Source organism: Podarcis erhardii (genome assembly GCF_964252035.2).
Source record: "Podarcis erhardii genome assembly, chromosome: 3".
NCBI lineage: Eukaryota > Metazoa > Chordata > Lepidosauria > Squamata > Lacertidae > Podarcis > Podarcis erhardii.
In genome coordinates this window covers 96322017-96342364 of record NC_138507.1, presented here as the reverse complement: position 1 = coordinate 96342364, position 20348 = coordinate 96322017, and the positions used below count along the sequence as shown (strand labels likewise).

Below are 20348 nucleotides of genomic sequence, written 5' to 3'. Positions count from 1 at the left end.
CAGCATGCAAACAGAAGTGAATGGCAAAGGTTTTGGCTGGGCAGGTAAACTGCTGCCCACCTCTCCCTCCCTCCTAGCCCAGAAGCAGGACTCCACTGGCTTATGGATCAGCTACTCACACTTAGGCTGAGATCCCACCTGGCAGAGGTGCCCAGAGGGCATATAAGGCAAACTGAGCTTTTCCCTAAGCAGGCACTGAGTTATGGGTGGGGAAATTGACTGGATGGTTTGCTCAGAGAAGATAGGAACTGTGATTAAGGTTTTGAGGGTGAAAGTCACTGTATTCTATAGTTACTAGAGCAGATGGGGAATTGACTGTATGGAGTTTTGCTATGTTCTTTGTGCAGAAGCATACCAGATAATGCCATAGAATTTTATAGCAGCTAAGGAAACCTTTTACAAACTTAGGAATGCAGCAAGGAGCTAAATCACTTATACCTACGGGATGTAAACATCATAACAATAGGGGCTACCGCAGAGCTTATGCTTTGAATGCAAAAAGGTACCAGGTTCAATACAGCTCCTGATATTGCCAGATAGAGCTATGAAAGACTTCTATTTGAAACTGGAGTGCAGAAAACACAGAGCTGATAGACTATTGATGTGACTTATAAGGCATCTTCTTAAGTTCTGCCTATTGTCAGCCCTAGACAACAACTAACCTCTGCTTAATCCTTCCTTGAATGAGAACAGCAGTGACAGAATCTAGCACCTATACAATCTCTAGGTACAACACTGCCATTGTACTGTCTTCAGCTTGAAAGATGCCTTCACCAGTTGAGACAACAGAGATAAATAAACTCCACCTCCCCGGCTACATCTATGATGTCATAGGCTCATATTGTTATTTCCTATATAAGATCTCTTCCACCCATCCTCACCCTCTCTCACATACACACAAATTTGCCAGTCCAGTCAACTGTTACTATAATTCACAGAATGAGGGGAATGACAACAAAACCCCTACTGTGGCACTTTAGAGAAGGGCTTGGAGACCTCTGGCCCCACAGGGAACTCATTCATGCAATTGATGCCTACAAAAAGCAGCTTTCAGTTTTACTACCCACCAGCTGATAAGCAGCAAAGCCAAAGCCTCAGGTTTTAAAGTATTGCACAGGGCACAAAGCACCTGAGTGGTGCTTTGAAGTCCCAATGTCAAGACTTCAAAGTACCCAGTCATTTGATGTCACTGTGATGTCAGCTGAATGATAGGTGGGCAGCCTGACCCACCTGTCAAATTTAGATGGCAAAGCTAGGATCCAATAGGGATCTGGTCTGCAAAGCCAAAAAGGTTGCCTACCCAAATATTAGTAAGATGCACATCAAAGGGTGGGGGTATATGTGGAAGTGCGGCCTAGGGAATTGCAAGTCCCTGCATTCTCATGAGAGTTTGGCATGGGTTTAAGTTTACTTGTGGAGAAAGTCAAACTTACGCAGAAAGTGTTCCTGCTTCCCTTATTCACTCAGTTGTTTCTCTAAACAAAACCTGCAGCTACACATGACCACATTCTTTTCCATGCCTGGTATTCAAGGTAATATTCATCCCTTGTCTGCAGCCTCTCCAAACACAGATGCCTGGCTCCCCGTTTCCTTCACCCATGCCATTTAGCAAATTGATTAAACGTGTTTTGTTACTATTACAATTCATTGTGATGCTGTTTTTTCTATCCCCTTCCAAATGTCAATGGCATGGGAATAGTGGTTTCCTGACAGCTGGGCCAGATGCCCCAACACAGCTGAGTAGTTTTGTCTAAGCTGAGGGCTGGCCAGTTGCTAGGCAACTTTTGATCTAGCAACATGGAAAGCACTTCAATTATAACCATGCAAATAGTTGTCAGAAGGAGGAGACTGGTTTAATTGTTGCCAATAGTGCAGGTGGACTGAAGCCTGCATTTGTAGGTAGTCCTGCTGTGGGATCTTTCCTTGTAGCTACTATAAATAATAGTGTTGGGAGGGGTGTTGTTACAGGTGAAAACTGATGCAGACAGACCAAACTCAGGCTATTACCCTGGCAGTAAGGCTTCTAACTCTGGAAACCAACACCTCCCATTTTGGGGATAAGGAGCACTATATTGGTTTAGGTTTAGTTTTTAATACAAATAGAAACAAAGCCAATAAAGGAGAATGTGCCTTATATCAGCTCCAACTTTACCACCTTGTGCTTCAAAATGTGTGGCATGCTTCTAATGCAAAAGACAAGGTAGTGACTGGGAATCTGAGTGTGACCTTCCAGATACTATTGGACTCCCACTTTCCATCCCAGTCAACATGGCCAAGGATTGGGGATGATGGCAATTGTATTTCACCAGCATCTCGAGGGCCGCAGGTTCCCCATCCCTGAGATAATGCATGGAATGCTGCTCTGAAAAGCTTCTTGACTTTCGGAGGTGGGTAAGACAGGAGGGTGGGAGAAGCAATTGCAATATATCTTTGCCTACCCTTTCACTGTCAAAATAAAGAAAAGTAGAGAGAATTAAATCAGGCAGTCCTCACTCCTATAAAGTTGCCTCCAGGTTCCACTGGAACATGGTATTAAGATGAGTGGACACAATAAAATGTAACAAAACAACTTCAGGAATAAAAAAGAGCAGGAAGGGGGAGTTGTGCTTCTTTGGACCAGAGAAATGTAGTCAAGCACTGACCTTGAATTGTCCTCTTGAAGAAAGCCTTGCAGGCCTCACATGAAGCCACCCCATAGTGGTACCCTGATGCAATATCACCACACACCAAACACAGTCTTTTGGGCATTGAGTTCAGCATGTATTCACACTTGGTTTGTGAATCTTCAGCAATGGTACTGGAGCAGTCATCATATCGTTTCCTGACAGGACCGTTACCCCCAAGACCTGGGGCAGAAGGATAGAGTGGTGGCGAATCTAGCCCATTCTGATGTCCATTCATGGTTGAACTGTAGCTCCCACTGGCGTCAGAGGAGCCACCAGGGCTGTGGTGATTGATGCTGTCCGTCAAGGAGGCGGGGCTCGATGGTTCCGTCTTGATATATGACGAACAGCTAGAATCAATGTGTCGATCCTTGCTTGACATTCTGCAGAGAAGCCTGAATTGTAAAAAGAGAGAGAGAGAGAAGTTTCTGTGCATTAAAGACAATGCTCTTTAAAGGCAGCACTGCAAGGGCTAAGGACCGCACATCATTCATTCATTAGTCAATACCTCTTGTTCTACATGAAGGTAATCAGCATAAGGGCATGACAGAGCTTTATCAAAGCCTTAGACAGGCAGTAAACAAAAACTTTAAAGAGACTGGATCCAGTTTATTCTTTGCTCTCTACTTCCCCCTTGCCAATTTTCCTTAAATCAACTCTCTAAATTCTAAACTGTCATCAAAGGTGACAATGAATTCAGCACCAGGCTATTCCTAGAGCTAGCCTCCCCATCCACCCACTCACTCACATCACTTGCAATAACATACTAACAAAGGGAGCTAAAACTTTATATATATATTTGATGAGCCAAATATTTTCCTCAGCAATTACTGTTCGTCAGCATGTTTCATTAAACCATAACTGCATCCGCTATTGATTGAACCTTAAGAATCAGAGAGTAAATAATTTTTAGGAAGATTTTATACATACAGCTACTTAGTAATGGGTCATCTCAGTTTTCCAACAAATAATTAAGGTTTGACTCCTGTTTCACAAAATCTAAGTGGGATGATTCATCAGCTATAGCTGCAATTACATTTTACCTATTATCTTAAGACTAGCCAATAACAACTGTGTAAGCACCCCATACACCTGCAAGTTCATATGAGGTAAGTAGGTTGTGGGGTTTGCTTGTATTTTTAATCTTTTGTTGGAAGCTGCCTAGAGTGGCTGGGGAAACCCAGCCAGATGGGTGGGGAATAAATAATAAATTATTATTATCGTATGTTTGTTTTTAATGGAGGAAATAGGGAGAAGTTGTACTTATTAAAATATTAAATACAGAACCTAAAAGTGAACAGACATTTGTGGATTGTCTCCCTGTCAAAGGAGTAAAAATTGTTCACTTTTTGCAAGTATGGTATGCAGCAAAATTACAATGTAATACTATGTTGTCTGCAACTGAAGAGACAAAGATGCCGTGACAATTAGTATGTTAAGTAGACTCTTTGAAATTCTTCCAGGAATTCACTAAATGCCATTTCACCCATTAAGAAGAAGCTTAGAATCATAGAATCATAGAGTTGGAAGAGACCACAAGGGCCATCGAGTCCAACCCCCTGCCAAGCAGGAAACACCATCAGAGCACTCCTGACCTATGGTTGTCAAGCCTCTGCTTAAAGACCTCCAAAGAAGGAGACTCCACCACACTCCTTGGCAGCAAATTCCACTGTCGAACAGCTCTTACTGTCAGGAAGTTCCTCCTAATGTTTAGGTGGAATCTTCTTTCCTGTAGTTTGGAACCATTGCTCCGTGTCCGCTTCTCTGGAGCAGCAGAAAACAACCTTTCTCCCTCCTCTATGTGACATCCTTTTATATATTTGAACATGGCTATCATATCACCCCTTAACATCCTCTTCTCCAGGCTAAACATGCCCAGCTCCCTTAGCCGTTCCTCATAAGGCATCGTTTCCAGGCCTTTGACCATTTTGGTTGCCCTCCTCTGGACACGTTCCAGTTTGTCAGTGTCCTTCTTGAACTGTGGTGCCCATAACTGGACACAGTACTCCAGGTGAGGTCTGACCACAGCAGAATACAGTGGCACTATTAGTTCCCTTGATCTAGATGCTATACTCCTATTGATGCAGCCCAGAATTGCATTGGCTTTTTTAGCTGCCGCGTCACACTGTTAAAAGCTTGAGTGTAGTCATCGCTCCCTTACTAGTGTATCAATTTGATGCCTAAATCTAAGAGATATTAAGTGTGAAAGAGTCCCTAGAAACAAGGGACAACAGACTTCACAATATTTCCTGAGTAGTTACCAAACTTAAAAAGGTTTTATCTGATTAACTTTTTGATTTCAATATGTTACATGCCAATCAATTAACTCATGCACATAATCAACAACCACCACTGCACAGAAAGGAAAAAGGAACACAAATTATGTCAATGGATGAAAACTTGGCTTAGTTCCCAGGAGAATAGGACCAAACATGACTCAAAACAAGGTAGATGGTGCAACTAAGGATATTTTTTGTTGTCATTGTTAATTATTATAAGGAAGAACACAGGGAGCAAGGAGAATCTATGTCTGGAATAACTAAGTGGAACAAAATGTTGCAATGTTGAACATGGGTGCTTCTGTTCAAGGTTCCAGCTAGCACTGTGCCAAAGCCTGTATTCCAATTTCCTGAAAGCTGTCTTTCCCTGCAGACAAGGCTTCCATTTTTCTGCCTCTTTTTCAGGGCGTGCACACATGCGTACACACATATTTCAGTGAGTGCAGTGTTGAGCTTACCTTATTGTTGTGAGGTGGCCAATTGTTGTGTATGTATTTTTCTTTCCATTAAACATTTCTCCATGCAGCTTCCCCAGCTGCCTGCACTTTCTGATCTGAAAAAGCCCATGGAAGGAGTTACCTCATGATGTCTTCCCCTGGGTATCAAATGAGTCATCGGAAGCCGGGGAGACTGGCTACTCAGTACCTCAGAGGAATACATTTGCTGACTTTGTTTTTTTAAGATAACTCCTTTCTTTTACCCTTTAAAAAATATTTCCACACTGATTTCTTTAAAAACCTAAAAGTCTTCACTCTTTAAAAGCAGAGAGCAATAGTTCTCAGAGACATAGCAAGCAGTCTCCCTACCTTCCCATTCTTGCTGGAAAGGGAAGTCAAGAACAAGATGAGGTTTTCAGGAAGATTGGGCACCTGGGAAGGCTGCATGGCACAGAGTGCCAAAGATTATTTGTGAATGTAATGAGGCACTCGGTCACAAATATCCCTTGACCATCTTAAAAACAAATTAAGTACAGCAACAAATCAATACAGTTCACCTGTGAGAATTTCACTCAAAATTTCTTTACCTTTTGATAATTTAAAAATGTAATTTATTTTTATCAATTGGTGGAGTTTTTTCATTTTTAAAAAGAAAATTTTGGCACCATACTACTTTCATGTAGGGCAATCCACTCCCAACCCGATGTTTTCCATTTTTCCTTTCTACCTGCTATGGTCACTGAGTGAGCTCAGTCCTCGTCTGCCATATATTGAGAAGGGTTGCCCAATTAGGTTTTAACTATGCTACAATAGGGTTAGCACTCATCACTTGAGTCCACTATTGCTGGGCAGATTTTAATTTTTTTTAAAGACCTCTAAAGGAAAACAGTGGCTTCCTAATTACTACTTAGCTCATTACACTGAAGACGTACTAGTGCCACAATTACCATATTCCAAAAAACTAGTTCAACCTTAATTCCCTCTTTCTCTGTGTGCATGATTTTCTGAAGCTCTTTTATGCAAGCCTGAAATATTCACAACTGTCTATAATTCAATTGTCAGCCGGTGATTTTTATTCTAGACCTCACTTCAATCTTAAATTAGAGGCACTAAAATTCACATTAACTCTAAGAGGAATGTAGTGAATAGGACTTTATTTCAAAAGAACACCTTTTTGTCAGAAAGAGCTATTCTCAAGATGATGGCTTTATCTGCATTCAAAGTCCAATTCCACATTGTGCTGTTAATACAGATTTTTTTTTTTTAGGTCACAGCAGATTAATAAAAATCTAAATGTAGTTAACGTTTACAATGAGAAATTACATGTGTCATATTTAAGTGTACAATATTTATTTTAAAGCCATGGTAGGATTATTTTCCTCTTTATTATTGTTTTTATTCAATTGGCTGGTAACTCCAATTGTTCTTCCAGGTGTACCTAAGGGCTGAGCCCATCTTGTAGAAAGGATGGTGGACATTTGTAGGGCAAATGCATGAAAAAGCAGCTTGTGAAGTGTTACGTATATGCACGTTAAGCAAACAAATTGGAGATTACACCTCTTTTCTCTATCAAGAAATACAGGTGAGTAATTTTCATATATACGTAAATATATAGGGATGCCTTTCTATACTAGAGATTCTTTTTTTAAAAAAAATGCTTATCCTTTTTATTACAGAAAAGTGTCTGGTCACAGCCTCATAGACTGGGATGTGGGGTAGGGTTAATTTGAAGTAAAGTAGATCTTTTATCTGTGTAATGGGAGTTCACAGCCTCCAACTGCATACCAAGACAGTTAGCAACCTCCCCTACTTAAATGCCTACAACAAACAAAATACTGATATTGCATGCCACAGCACATTTCTAAATTTTCTTAATAAAAGCTGCTAAAGATTTTAGTTTTTCACTTTGATAGCTATGATGAATGGCCATTGGTCACTATAAGGCTAGGGCCAAGAAACCCATTGAGCAAGTCAATTTTGAAATTAATTAAACACGCATGCAAGAGGACAGAGCTCAGCAGATGCATAATCCCTTTTTTCAGCCAGGTTCTTATGGAATACTAGGAATATTAAGCATGCTGGCTCACAGCTTTATTCTGACCTCATTATGTGGCAGTAAGTTCCACTGAAATCACTTAATTCCATAAAACATATTTAGGATTTGGCTAGTAAAAAAAACAACACAACCCAATTTCCAGGAAAGTACAATGAAAACGGACCAGAGTTTTAGCTATAGTGCTATAGCTATTTGGGTCAAAGTTTTGCGATAATCCTGGACAAAATGTTTCCATTTTCAAAGGACTACTCTCTCTAGAATCTTATATGGAAACGATATTCAATTAAAATGAATCCAACTTCTAGGTTGGTGTTTTTAGGATGGGGCGTAAATTACAAAACAATACCATTATTTATATTTCTATAGCATGATCAATATATATTAGGGATGTGGCCGTCCAGATATTGAATTCCATCTCCTATCAGCCGCAGACAGCACTGCCAGCGTCAAGAATTATGGAGTTGTAGTCCAACAACATCCGGAAGCCCATAGGTTTCCCCCTCCTGATATACATAGTGGGTGATACTCAGTTGTGTGTTTTCAGGAGCAGAACATACTTCCACTCATGCAACAGGACTTCCCCTTCCTCTCCTCCCGCCCCCTGCAGCCCCAAAGCAGCAGCAAATCAGCTAAGCAGGTTTGGAATGGTGTGCATGTGGATATCAGCGTTTTATAATGTTTCATAATCAAAGAAGCCTCTTCACCTCAAAGAAGGTATCTGTTTCTATTGAGCTTCCAATTTAAAGTTTGACAAGGAAGGCAGAACTCAAATCCAGCTCCTTTTCTTTTGAAATCTGGCCTTTAATAACAAAACCATTAGTTTCCTCACATATACCTGTGGCCTCTGTTTCAAAAGATTTTACGACCCTAAAAGCACAATCAGTGCTTTAGCAAAACCAGCAAAAACCAGAAATCATTTGTATATTCTTTTTCTGACTATAAATGAGAATAAATATTTGTGTGGAAGGAAACCCAAACACATTGCTCCCCCTTCTCCGACACCCAAGTCACCTCAAGACTCTCTTGCACAAGCTCTCGTTACTGAGTTGAGTTACAATCTCAGCTGAGCTATTTTACAATGAGCACTTTTTTCTGCCTCAGCTAATTGCACTCTAGCAAAGTGGCAAAATGTGAATCACTTAGCAGGAAAATGGGCACCAGCTGCTATTGTCAGAGAATGGCAACGCCGAAGAAAAGGAAAGCGACTGAATGAAGTGTCATGTCAGAAATCAACGGTGCAACGTGTGATTTGAGAAAACATGACTACTTTACAGAGACAGGGTGTCATTATGGCATCACTGTAATACGATGCTTTGACAACTGCTGCGTCTAACATATCATCATTGCATTAAGGTGCACTGGCTTGGTTGGAAAAGGAATAGAAAAGGATATTTTTCCCTTTTAATAAGAAATATCTTGAGGTGTGCCTGGTTAACCTAATGGAAGAGACCATTAATAGTAAAATAATCAGAAGTAATTCTGGCCTATATAAATGACAGTCAAAAGCGTATTTCATTACTTTAAATAACATCTGCACAGAGATTAATAAGAAGCAATTTGCAACTAAAAATAGGCTTTTTTCTTATTTTGTCTGTAAAATTTACTTCCATCGTCTTGAAAATTTATGTTGCTTTTGTTCTTGGAGGGAGAGCCTACAACATCCCTTGTCACCAACTACGGTGAAGGAAGAAGTGGTAAAGAAAGAGATATCCCTTCACAATAATAGCCATGCTGCAGATAACTGGCAAGGGGGGGGGGGATGTGTCACAGAAAAAGGACACACAGTGAAGAAAATGTTTGAAAACCTATCCTCTTGACCCTGTTCTCTCCTTCTTCTTCTTCTATTAAATATAGTGCACTAACTTAATGTGGGAGCACTTCCAAGCAAATTGCTCCCCAAATAAATAAAAAACCCAAGGTAATAGTGTGCACACAAGGACCATCTTAAAAAAGCATTGACGAATCAATCTCTCAAAAATGGGAAAAGAAATAAAATGGTCCTGGTGACATCACATGATTCTGCAAACTAGGAATTGTGGCTATATTACAACACACAAGGATTAAATCAGAAGCAGTAAATGCAAACCAGCATAATTTATCTTGCGTTAATTTCCTTGGGTCTATTCCAATTCAAAGTAAGCATCCCTTGTTTATAGTTCTAAATACTATATGTAGGCAAGTGGCAAATCAATAAAACTATTAAATGCATAATAATACCATGTAATTATATACAGGATGTTTTGCATAATTAACTGGCTGAGGTGTTCATTGATATAATGGCTATTTAGGTAGTAGAGAGCAACCTGTAAGTCTATAAAACACACACATTTTATATGAATTAAGGCTACACAGAAACCTCTTGTCCTAATCATCTAAATCGGGTTCTGGCATTATATGACAGAGAAAATGTATGTGCCTTTCTTTCCTGCCAAGTCCAAATCAATTCTTATGGCATTACTCTATAACTAACATGATATTTCACTAGAAATCACCATTACCCTGATGACTTTTAAGTAATGTAATAATTGAAAAAATACACTTGGATTAAACAAACTACTGCTATTTAATCAATATTATTGAGACAAACTAAGTGTTTTAACAAGTCTGTATATATGCACTAATGCAGCTTTAATTAAATGTGTCTTTAGACATGCACTGTTTCTGCAGTAGACAAAGCTGATGGATCTTTAAAGGCCATGACATGCTGCTAGATTTTTGCTTGTGGGGTCAACATTAGCAGCACTGGCAGGCAGCGGAAGGTAAATGTTCTTCTACCACCCAAAACAAAACAAAACAAAACAAGATTACGGTACATGGCCTTATGCCCTTGACAGGTATGTGAGTGAGAGACACTAAAATTAAGTCACTTTTCAGTATGCCCTACACATGTAGATATGACATGTGTTATTGTTTTTTTTAAAAAATTCAAAGGTAAAGAAAATATACAGTATTTGAAAAGACTAAATTAGTAGTATCAATTTTCACGTGTGTGTGTGTGTGTGTGTGTGTGTGTGTGTGTGGTTTTTTTTTTTTTATTTGAATACATACACACAGAGAGAATTCAGTTGTAACAATTTCATGTACTACTAAGAAACCTTCTCTTAAGCTCATTGAGAAAAAAACCCAAATAACTAATTTCTACAAGTATCAAGTCTTTCAAAAAGAAGTATGGCTCAACACAGGGATGTGCATTTGTATTCAGACAATTTGGTGTTCAGGCTCTCAAAATGAATGTTGACAATTGATGACCAGAAGTGGATGACAGTTAATTTTAAAACCTGCCAGTGTCCAAAATGATTTTTTTTAAAGGAGTGATAACTTGTAAGTGTATTTGCATATTTTGCACGCACACACATACATATATGAAAACATACGCACATCCCTTGTCATGAAAGGAATTTAATTTTCTCCATGTCCTTGTTTTTACAGTCCTCTTTAAAAAAAACCAACCCAACGCTGTGACACCAACAATGTCACTCATTTTTTTTAAAAAAAAAAAACCTTAATATTTTTTGTAGGTTTCATGACTTCTACTTTTCAGTCATTATTCTTGGTCTTTTAGATTTTGAGAAACCCTGTCATATTCAGGACAGAAGCTTTTAATATCAAGCAAAATTGCAGCTTCCCCGAACGAGGAGTTACATTTTTAAAAATTGGAGGCTAAATATTTCCATAGCAGCCCTGAATAAAAAAAACACTCTGCAATACAGCTTATACATAGGAAGCAGGCTGGGGATCTATATAAAAGTGAGACATAAAAATGAGTATAAAACTAGCCCATGCTCAAAAGAACACAACATATTATGAGTTATTGGTGGGAGGTGCAAACCTAGTCACTCCTGAATCTGTTTAAGATTTGTGCCTCAATTACAATATGCCATAAAGCGAAACTAAAGTAAAAATAGTGGAAATGTAGAATCATAGTTCCTAAAATTATAGTTAAACTGTAGCTTAGAAATATAATAGCTGTGAAATTCCTTTTTTTCCTATTTCCATTTCAATATTTCACATTGAATTTTTTAGTCAAGGCATGAGTCACTCACATCCGATTACATGCTAAAATATGACAGGAAAATAGAGCCCAGTTCGCAGCTAGGAAAAAGATTTCATATTTGTAAGAGTCAATCCTGCAGCTTTTTGAATAAAGCAGTTCAACTTTCCAAGGCATTCAGATACCATAGAGGGTTCCAATCCTTCCATAACATTTCAATTGTGTACGGCATTATAAAAATAGTCCTCTGGATAAAGTGTTGGGGAGAAAATGGTGGGTTGTGTGGTCCACACTGCTCAGCAAGAGACTCAATCCTAGTGTCAGGATCTGGGGTTCTGGAAGCAAATGGCAACAAACCCTGGATAAGGACAAGATTATTTTTTTTGGGGGGGGGAGAAAACCAACAGTACTTTATTCAGATCCATCCCAGCAGCAGAACACAGTCCTGCCACCTTCCTTGGATTCATAGGAGTCTCCTGCATTGCCTCCGCATTGCCAGTCAAAAGGCTACAGATAAGGGAAGGGTTCTTTAGCGAGTCAACCATCCAAAGAGGTGGATCCTAACTCACTTTAGGTCTGGCCCACATACACAAATCCTCAGTCAGCTCTAGCTTCCTAGAGAGACAACACTTCTTGGACTGGCTTCAGCATGGATCATTGGAGCTGTCCAAGGTCCTTTTCTAGCTACTCTCCACTTGACCAGGCACTGCTAAGCTTCCCCTGCAAGCCTCAAGTTCCCATGAAACTTGACAGGTGGCTATATCACCTTAGGACACCTTCCCATCAACAAGCTTCATGTTGCTTAGCTGTGGGGTGGGACTATCAGGGCAGACTGAAATGGGTACTATTCTGCTTCATTAAAAAAGGGGGTCTGGTCTCGGCAGAGGTTCAGCAGATCATTTTGCCACCTGATCTTTACTTCCAATATCTGGTCCAGCTGTTATGCAATGTTTGTGGCATCACAACCTGTGCATTAGCCAGGGACCATAGAGTTTTGCTGGGGGTGAGTGGGGAACAAAAGAAATCACCACTTAAAGGATATTGAGATTTGGACACATCGGCCAGTCTACAATGGATGCCAGACAGAGCCCAACATCGGTGCCTATAGGAAGCATGAGCAGGTCATGGCATATAATGCCTTATGCCTCTTTTCCTCCCTTGTTTGTCCAGCAGGGGGTTAGTCTCTTCCTGGGGCCACTCAGCTGTCAGCAGCATTGTAGGGCCAAACGGCTTCACAGCAAATTCATGGAAGCTGTAAGCAAGAGAGCCTTGGCCTGTTTTCAATCAACCTTGGTCCATCTCCCATCTCTCCCCAGGCACACTGTTTCACTTAGCAACTCCCCACCCCCCCTCTCTCCCACACACCTGGAGAAAGCACAATTTTTAAGGAACATTATAATCCAAAACTATATTCTGAGGTATGTGTTCTTCTTAAAGCTGACTGAAATAGTAGAAAGAAAGTCAGCACTGCATGCAGTCCAGAAAACAAAATAAAGATACTACAAAAATAACGGAAGATTTGTTCCAGGACGTAACAGGCTTTTCAAATAAGGATTATATTGAAGTGATTACAACATCAAAAGCAGTTACTTGTGCCAGTCACAAATCTGGTGCTATGGATCATAAGTGCCTACTGTTTGTCTGTCATTTTCAAAAGGAATAAGAAAGAAGCAATAAAAGAAAGGAGAAAATATAGCCAAAAATCTCTAAACAGACTCAAGAGTCCATGTTTTTAAAAATGATTGCTACAATATATTCATTGAAATTATTCTACTAAAGTTGATTTTATCAGTGATCTGACTTAATGATTTCTGCTGTCTCTCTTAGAACTGGGTGTGAATAAATGTCCACACAAAACAGGTGTGTTTATCTCACAAAGCCTTTTTGCAGATGACACAGAAAACTAACTTTTTAATCTCTATATAAAAAGCAGTTTAAAACAACAACAAATAACTGTGCTATCTACAGAAGAAAAAGTTTAGGCAGGAAAAAAATATGAGTGTCTCCCTCCAGCTGATCCCAATTTCTTCCCCCAATCCCTTTGCCCCATGTCCTCATTCTCAAAAGAGAAAAAGGAGGAATAGCACTTGGCAAGTTGTGAAATGACAGTTTTCCTGCAATCAACGTTTAAGTGAATGTTTGTCTCAGTGTGTTACACCATGCTGTCAGCTAGCAGCAGGGAGTCGGTGAGTTGTTACTACATTTGATTTGACTGCCAGTAGGAAGCATTATTTCCACCAACTGTTAGTTGCCAGCTCTAAGGATCTTGTCTTCACTTCTTGAAAGAGGATTTCTCTCTCTATCTCCCCCCTCCCCAAATACTCTGTTTCATTTTTGTTCCCCTAGCTTCGGAGAAGCCTGCCATTCACCAAGATTATGCAGCCCACTCCAGCCAAATGCAAACTTGCCATATTAAATGCAATAAGTGAATTATATTATTAAGCACACCAGAGGGCTGAATCTGAAATCTACTTTCCAGGGGAGTGATGGGAGAGATCCATTTACATAAACAAATAGATTGTCTGGAATTACATTCTGATCTCTGAAGAAAAAAAAAATCTGGGATCAAAGACATTACAAATAGCTCTGCAATAATTTTGGCAATTTATTAAGCTCTTCGCAGATCTGGCAAGAGCACTGAGTGCTATTTTTAAAGGCTTCGTTGTAAAACTAAAACACAAAAAAAGACACTAACTTTAGCAGTCATTTGCAATTCTTTCTCCTTACACAATAATGATTCAGATAATTAAGAACTAATTAGAATGGATCTGACAACAACTTCTAACAATGAAAAGCATCTTTAGGAAAATGGTAGCATATGCGTCAGTGGGGGGGGGGGGAAACAAACTCCTATGAGACTGGCTAAGAATTCAGCCTGAATGGAAAAGTAATTAACACTAAAGAGCTATAACTGTAATTAAAGAAAATTTCATTAAAGGGAGACAGGTGATCCTGCTTTCCTAAATATGACAAGGTGCTGTATAAAAATAAAATAGAAGTCGGTTTCAGTGAGTGGAGCGGGAAAGCCATGTCTTTAACCAGATCAAATTCTCAAAATTGGCTGTCAAGACGGGATTGTTGTGATTTATACCCGTCTATCAAGTGCATGAAAGAGAAAGACCAAGAGAAAAAGAGGCAAGCTGCTGTCGCTTCCATTTGCAAAGCACCTTTAATTTCCAATGCACACCATCTGTTAACAAATCTAATTCATATTCTCTCCCCCCACTTTAATCTGATTTAGTTCTGTAATACTAATTCTTCCACTACCCTTATGAACATGGCTCTCAAGGAAAAGCTTTGGTTCTGGGTTGGTAAGAAATTGAATATTATACAGTTAAGGTTCTGGCGACTTAAGTGAAGCATGCTCTCCATTAAAATGCACTCCTGGTAAAGGGATTTGTTTCCACCCAATGCAGAGATATGGAATTTCTCGCATTTGGAAAGGGAGGAGGAGAGAGAGAAGAGAAAACCAAAAGGGAATAAAAATGATGATAGGAAAGTAGGCTGGGGACATGAAAGCAGAGGTTGTCATAAAATACAATTGTTGTCAAGTTTAGTCACTTTCAGTACTAGCTATAAAATCACTTTGTCATGGTCTCATACAGAAAGCTTGAAATTGTATTTTTGTTACAGGAACCAAAATGAGCTGAGGGTATAATAATTCGACATCAGGGTGGGGGGGAAATATTTCCTTCAAAAAGTGTAAAGTGCAAATTCACACAACCAGAGAGAAACTGGTTTGTTTTGGGGTTGTTTTTTGTTAAAACTGCTGCTAGAGCAAGACAAAATGCACATTGCATCCACTTTCCTACCCATGTATGTGGAAGTAGTGGTATGTATTAAGAGCTAGCTCAGAAGCCAAGGAAGCAAGTTAGAATCCATGATGTTTTCCTTATCACCTCTACAGCCACAGCCAACCCCATAGAAATAGCTCTCCAACCTTCTATAACAAGCTGACCATGTGGGACTTATTTGAGAACTCTTCCTCTTATCTGCTTTTCTTTCACTGGTTTAGGGGATCATAATTCAATCTCAGGGAGGATAAGATGTTTAGCTATTGACCAGAGCTTTTTAGAGGGAGAGGTGAAGGAAATGGAACTACAGTGGTACCTCAGGTTACATACGCTTCAGGTTACAGACTCCGCTAACCCAGAAATAGTACCTCAGGATTAGAACAGAAATCATGCTCCGGTGGTGCAGTGGCAGCAGGAGGCCCCATTAGCTAAAGTGGTACCTCAGGTTAAGAACAGTTTCAGGTTAAGAACGGACCTCCACAACGAATTAAGTACTTAACCTGAGGTACCACTGTAGATAGAAGAGAGCCAGCCCTTTCTTTACGGGTTATTTGGTGAAAGCGTAGTTTGGGAAGGCAAGCTGAGGCAAATTCAAGAAAGGTAAATCAAGTATCTTCCAAAAGACAAGCAAATAGCAGGATTATTAGGTATGAGGGACCAGGGGGAGTCTTGCAATGATAAAGAACAAAGCAAGATCAGGCAAGGTTCTGTCAAGTTATAGAATCTGAGCTGGGGTGGGGACAGTGATAAATCACATCAGGGAACTGTATAGCAGAGGGACTGCAGTGTGTGTGTGTGTGTGTGTGTGTGTGTGTGTAGAAGATCCCTGATTTAATCCTGAAATTTCTGGTGAAAAGGATCAGGGAGTGGTTGATGGGAAAGATCTCTGAATGAAACTCTGGAGAACTGCTTCCCTGCCAGAGTAAGCCAATATGAGGCTACATGGACAAATAGGCTTACTCAGTGTAAGTTAGTCCCCATGCTCCTACATCCAGAGAAAGAGACAGGACAGTCACAGAAGGGCTTTTACATAGAGATGCAATTGCTCAGAAGAAACAGGTTTCAACTCCCAGGAGATCTCCCAGATCTCCAGTTCAACCTTCCATTGCACATGTCCCAAACAGTTGCTGAGTGTATTGCAAAGAATACTGGAATGGCTTGACCACGAAGCCACTTTTATGCTTTTAAGAAAGAATCTATCTTTACTGTTAAGGGATCCTAACTATGCACACATTGGTGGACCAGTTTATAAAAGGATAGGTTCCAGTAGATAATACAAAGTGCTCCCTTGTTTTATTCTGCAGCTATTTAGCTTCAATATCTGAGCTATTGGCAATTAATTAAAATGCTTAAAGGTGTCTGACCATGCATCACTTTGATAGGAATTTCCAGATTGACTGCAGCAGGATCCAAATCATATACTTTAGACCCTTGGGAACAGACTTTTTTATTATCTCAGTACTGTTTTTCCAACTAGAGAATTTTATGTTCAAGGTTTTTCTACTAAGGATCCAAAGGCAGCTTTAGTTTTAACTTGAAGATTATTCTATATTTTCTTCCAAAGCTGATAAATGTAATGTGTCTTCTTTGTCTGCCTCTTGTCCCCCCAAAAACTTAAAACGAGAAAACAAAACAAAAACAGCCAGTGGCACAAACAGATTTAGCCAACACAGAGAGTAATGTGTGAACAATGTATAGCTGTGAATTGCCCAAAGGTTCATGTATTTTTAAAAAATCTTCAACCAAGATATGGGTGAGATAAAACACCAAGGGAGGAAAAATGCAGTTTGGAAAACAATCAGCAACATGTACACTGTAAATTGAGATGGATGACATTCAAATGCCTAAAAGGAGCTATATTAAACATGACACAAAAAGTTTAAGGGACATGAACAATTAAAACTCAACTAAACATCATTTAAGGATGTTCCTTTCATTGCCCTTATTGCCAGACTTCAAAATTTCTAAACTGGTTTTCACTGAAAGTGCTCAGTGCGAAGAATGAAAAAAAGAGCTTGCTTCCATGAGCAGATTTTGTGTATTATACACATTTCTAACACGCCCTTCATCTTTCAGTCAAATGGTCGGCTACATTCACAGGCAATGTAAATCATCACATAAAACACCTATTTAAAGCACAATAAATTAAAATAAACCAATAGCCACTTATCCAATAACCTAGTTCAAGACAGCTATTCTAGTTCAGTTTTGCTTTAGTTCCCAGAGACCCAATGCCTGTGCAAATGGACAAATGGGAAGATGCCATATTTTGACCATGGAACACCAAGACTTGTTCCCTGGTATCCTAGGGAACCTGGCCCAGCACTTATTTTTGGAACCAAGCTAAAACTTTTCTGTTTTCTCAAGAAATACATCAATACACAGTGGCATCACTATTTGTTCTGAATTGGTGCCAGAATAGGAGAAGCAAAGAAAAGAGATTCATTATACTAACTTCTAGTGTTAGTTTGAATGCCTACTGAAATGCAAAGATAGAAGAAGGGGTAGCCCACCAGTTATTGCTCCCAATGACCTGGCCAATAGTCAAGGATTGTGGAAGTTGTAGTTCAATAACATCTGAAGGGACCACATTATATGTTATAAGTAGGGCTGCCTCTGAAGACAGTTCAGAAAATCCAGCTGGTGCAGAATTTGGAAGTCTGGTTGCTCACCGGGACAAGACAGTATGAGCATATTACACAGATCCTGACCCAAATGCACTGGCTGCCAATTCATTTCCAGGTCCAATTTTTGACCTAAAAAGCCTTAAACGGCTCAGGACTGCAATACCTAAAGGGCTGCATCTCTCCATATGAATCTACCCAGACTCTGCAATCATAATCTGAGCCTGTTCTTCATGTGCCTCCTCCATGAGAGGTTCGAGGTGCAGCAAAAAGTGAACAGGCCTTTTCTGCAGTGGCTCCCCATTTGTGGAATGATGTCCCTGAAGCGGCTCTCCTGCTGCAATCATTACATATCCTTAGGTGCCAGGCAAAAATGCTTCTCTTCAACCAAGCATTTGGCTGATTAACATTACAGTGGTACCTCAGGTTACATACGCTTCAGGTTACAGACTCCGCTAACCCAGAAATAGTGCTTCAGGTTAAGAACTTTGCTTCATGATGAGAAAAGAAATCATACTGCAGTGGCGCGGCAGCAGCAGGAGGCCCCATTAGCTAAAGTGGTGCTTCAGGTTAAGAACAGTTTCAGGTTAAGAACGGACCTCCAGAATGAATTAAGTACTTAACCCGAGGTACCACTGTATATGGCCTTTTAAATGTATATGCAGCAGGGAGTTAATGGTTTGTTTTGCTTTTGCTCTTCATTTATTATGTCTTTTGTGTTTTCATTTTGTATTCTTATGTTGTGAACCACTCACTCTGTGATCTTCAGATGAAGGGTGGTATACAAATTTAATTAAATAATTTAAATAAACAAACATTGGCTACCCCTGGCCTAAGGGTAAATAGAAAACCATTCATACCATCTGCCAGGGATCTGCACGAGCCATAAGATAGCCCAATCTCAATGCATTTAGGTACCACAAGACCCTGAATATAACAGCTTACGACTAAAGGGACGAGCATATAGCTGTTTGGAGTGGCAGCACTAATCTCTGGATGACAAACTACTTCTTTAAACAATGGGGGAAATTTCCTTATGAAATTAGGACAACCAAGTTTGGAAAAAAACTTTTTTCAAGGAATAGAAAACTCCGAGGAACATCCAATCATCTTCTAAGAACCAGATGCTGTGGACAGGGAAATTTGTCAACCATATGAAGCTGCCTTACATTGGCCCAGTCCACACATCACATTAAGCCATAGTTAAAAATACACGTTTAATGTGACTGTGTAGCAGTCAGAGAAAATATTGGTTATCACTTGTGACTTGTTCAGAGAGAAACAAACCAGGAGCCTGGGTTTGCATGTCACAACAAGCCAGACTCAGGCTTGTTTCCTGGCAGCACAGCTGCGGGAAGAGCAAGACAGGAACAGAGCAAGAACTTGCACACAGCTCGTTCATGTTAAACCATAGTTTGTTTTTCATCTATAGTTTGATGTATGGATCTTGATCTGCTCTAGAATACTGATATTCTTACATTGCCCACTAACACTACATCACAACGTATAAAACAGTAGTACAGGAAAACAGGAATGATTGCACACAAATATATGGTGGTAAATTCAGAACAGAGGACCGATGACTATACTAGTAAATCAATTCACTGATAAAGAAATAAATTCCATTATATCCGTATGCTGTTACTGTACACTTTTAGCAAAACAATTTGTGTACTATAACTTTGCATTCACAAATATATGTCAACAATACTTGCTTCCTAGTGTCAATAAAAACCCCATATAAAATAAATATAAAGGTTTCCCATTTGTCTAGCCTTCTAAATATTAACTATTTAAATTCCTAGATAGTTAAATAAATAGATATATTTGTTCTTAAGACTATTCTATGTGTAGACTAATGTTTTATCATAAGAATCACACACACACACACACACACACACACACACACACACACAACCGTTTCATCTTTTGGGGATTTTAGCAAGCATGCTGACAAAGTCTAAGAAAAACATAAAACCTTTGGCTTTTCACAGTTACATATTACTATGTGTAATTCAAAGCTATTTATGCTATTGGCCTGTGTGCTAGAGCTTTGCCTTTGGATTCACAGAGCAAAGGTCAGGAAGGAATTGGCATAAATGGATTTCACTTCTGTGTCTGTATGAATAAAGCAAGTGAATTCACATGATAAGCATCTTCATAGAATCTCAAGATGTCTGTTTATTTCTAAATGAACAAGCCAATAAATATTTTTCTTTTATAAAAAAATAAAAAAATAGAATAACATGGTTTATATTTTCTCTGATTCTTTACCACCTATGATAGTTACTACAGCTAAATGCTTACAATTTCGAAAATACCCACCTCAATGAAATGTTTAATATATGCAGTAGTCATCACTCAAGCACAGTGTTTCATTATGTTCACTGAGTATTTGCTTCAAAAAGGGTACAAGGTTAGGCCAGCAAATGTATTTATATTCTATGTGTACACAAAAATCAGCTGACATCTAATGTGGCTATTTTAATGCTAGAGGGATTGTA

The 20348-nt window shown here is 39.4% G+C and overlaps 1 protein-coding gene across 21 annotated transcripts in view; it reads right to left on the bottom strand.

Moving 5' to 3' along the window:
* ESRRG (estrogen related receptor gamma) overlaps nucleotides 1-20348 on the bottom strand; it is a 478583-nt gene that overhangs the window by 146454 nt on the left and 311781 nt on the right. For 18 of the 21 annotated variants that reach the window (XM_081854814.1, XM_081854810.1, XM_081854803.1 and 15 more), the window contains one exon: nucleotides 2643-3058. In XM_081854814.1, the coding sequence (XP_081710940.1) occupies nucleotides 2643-3058 (416 nt within the window). Of the gene's footprint in view, nucleotides 1-2642; nucleotides 3059-5400; nucleotides 5496-20169; nucleotides 20189-20348 lie in introns of those variants that run through there. The other 3 variants (XM_081854806.1, XM_081854808.1, XM_081854816.1) reach the window with 2 other exon arrangements.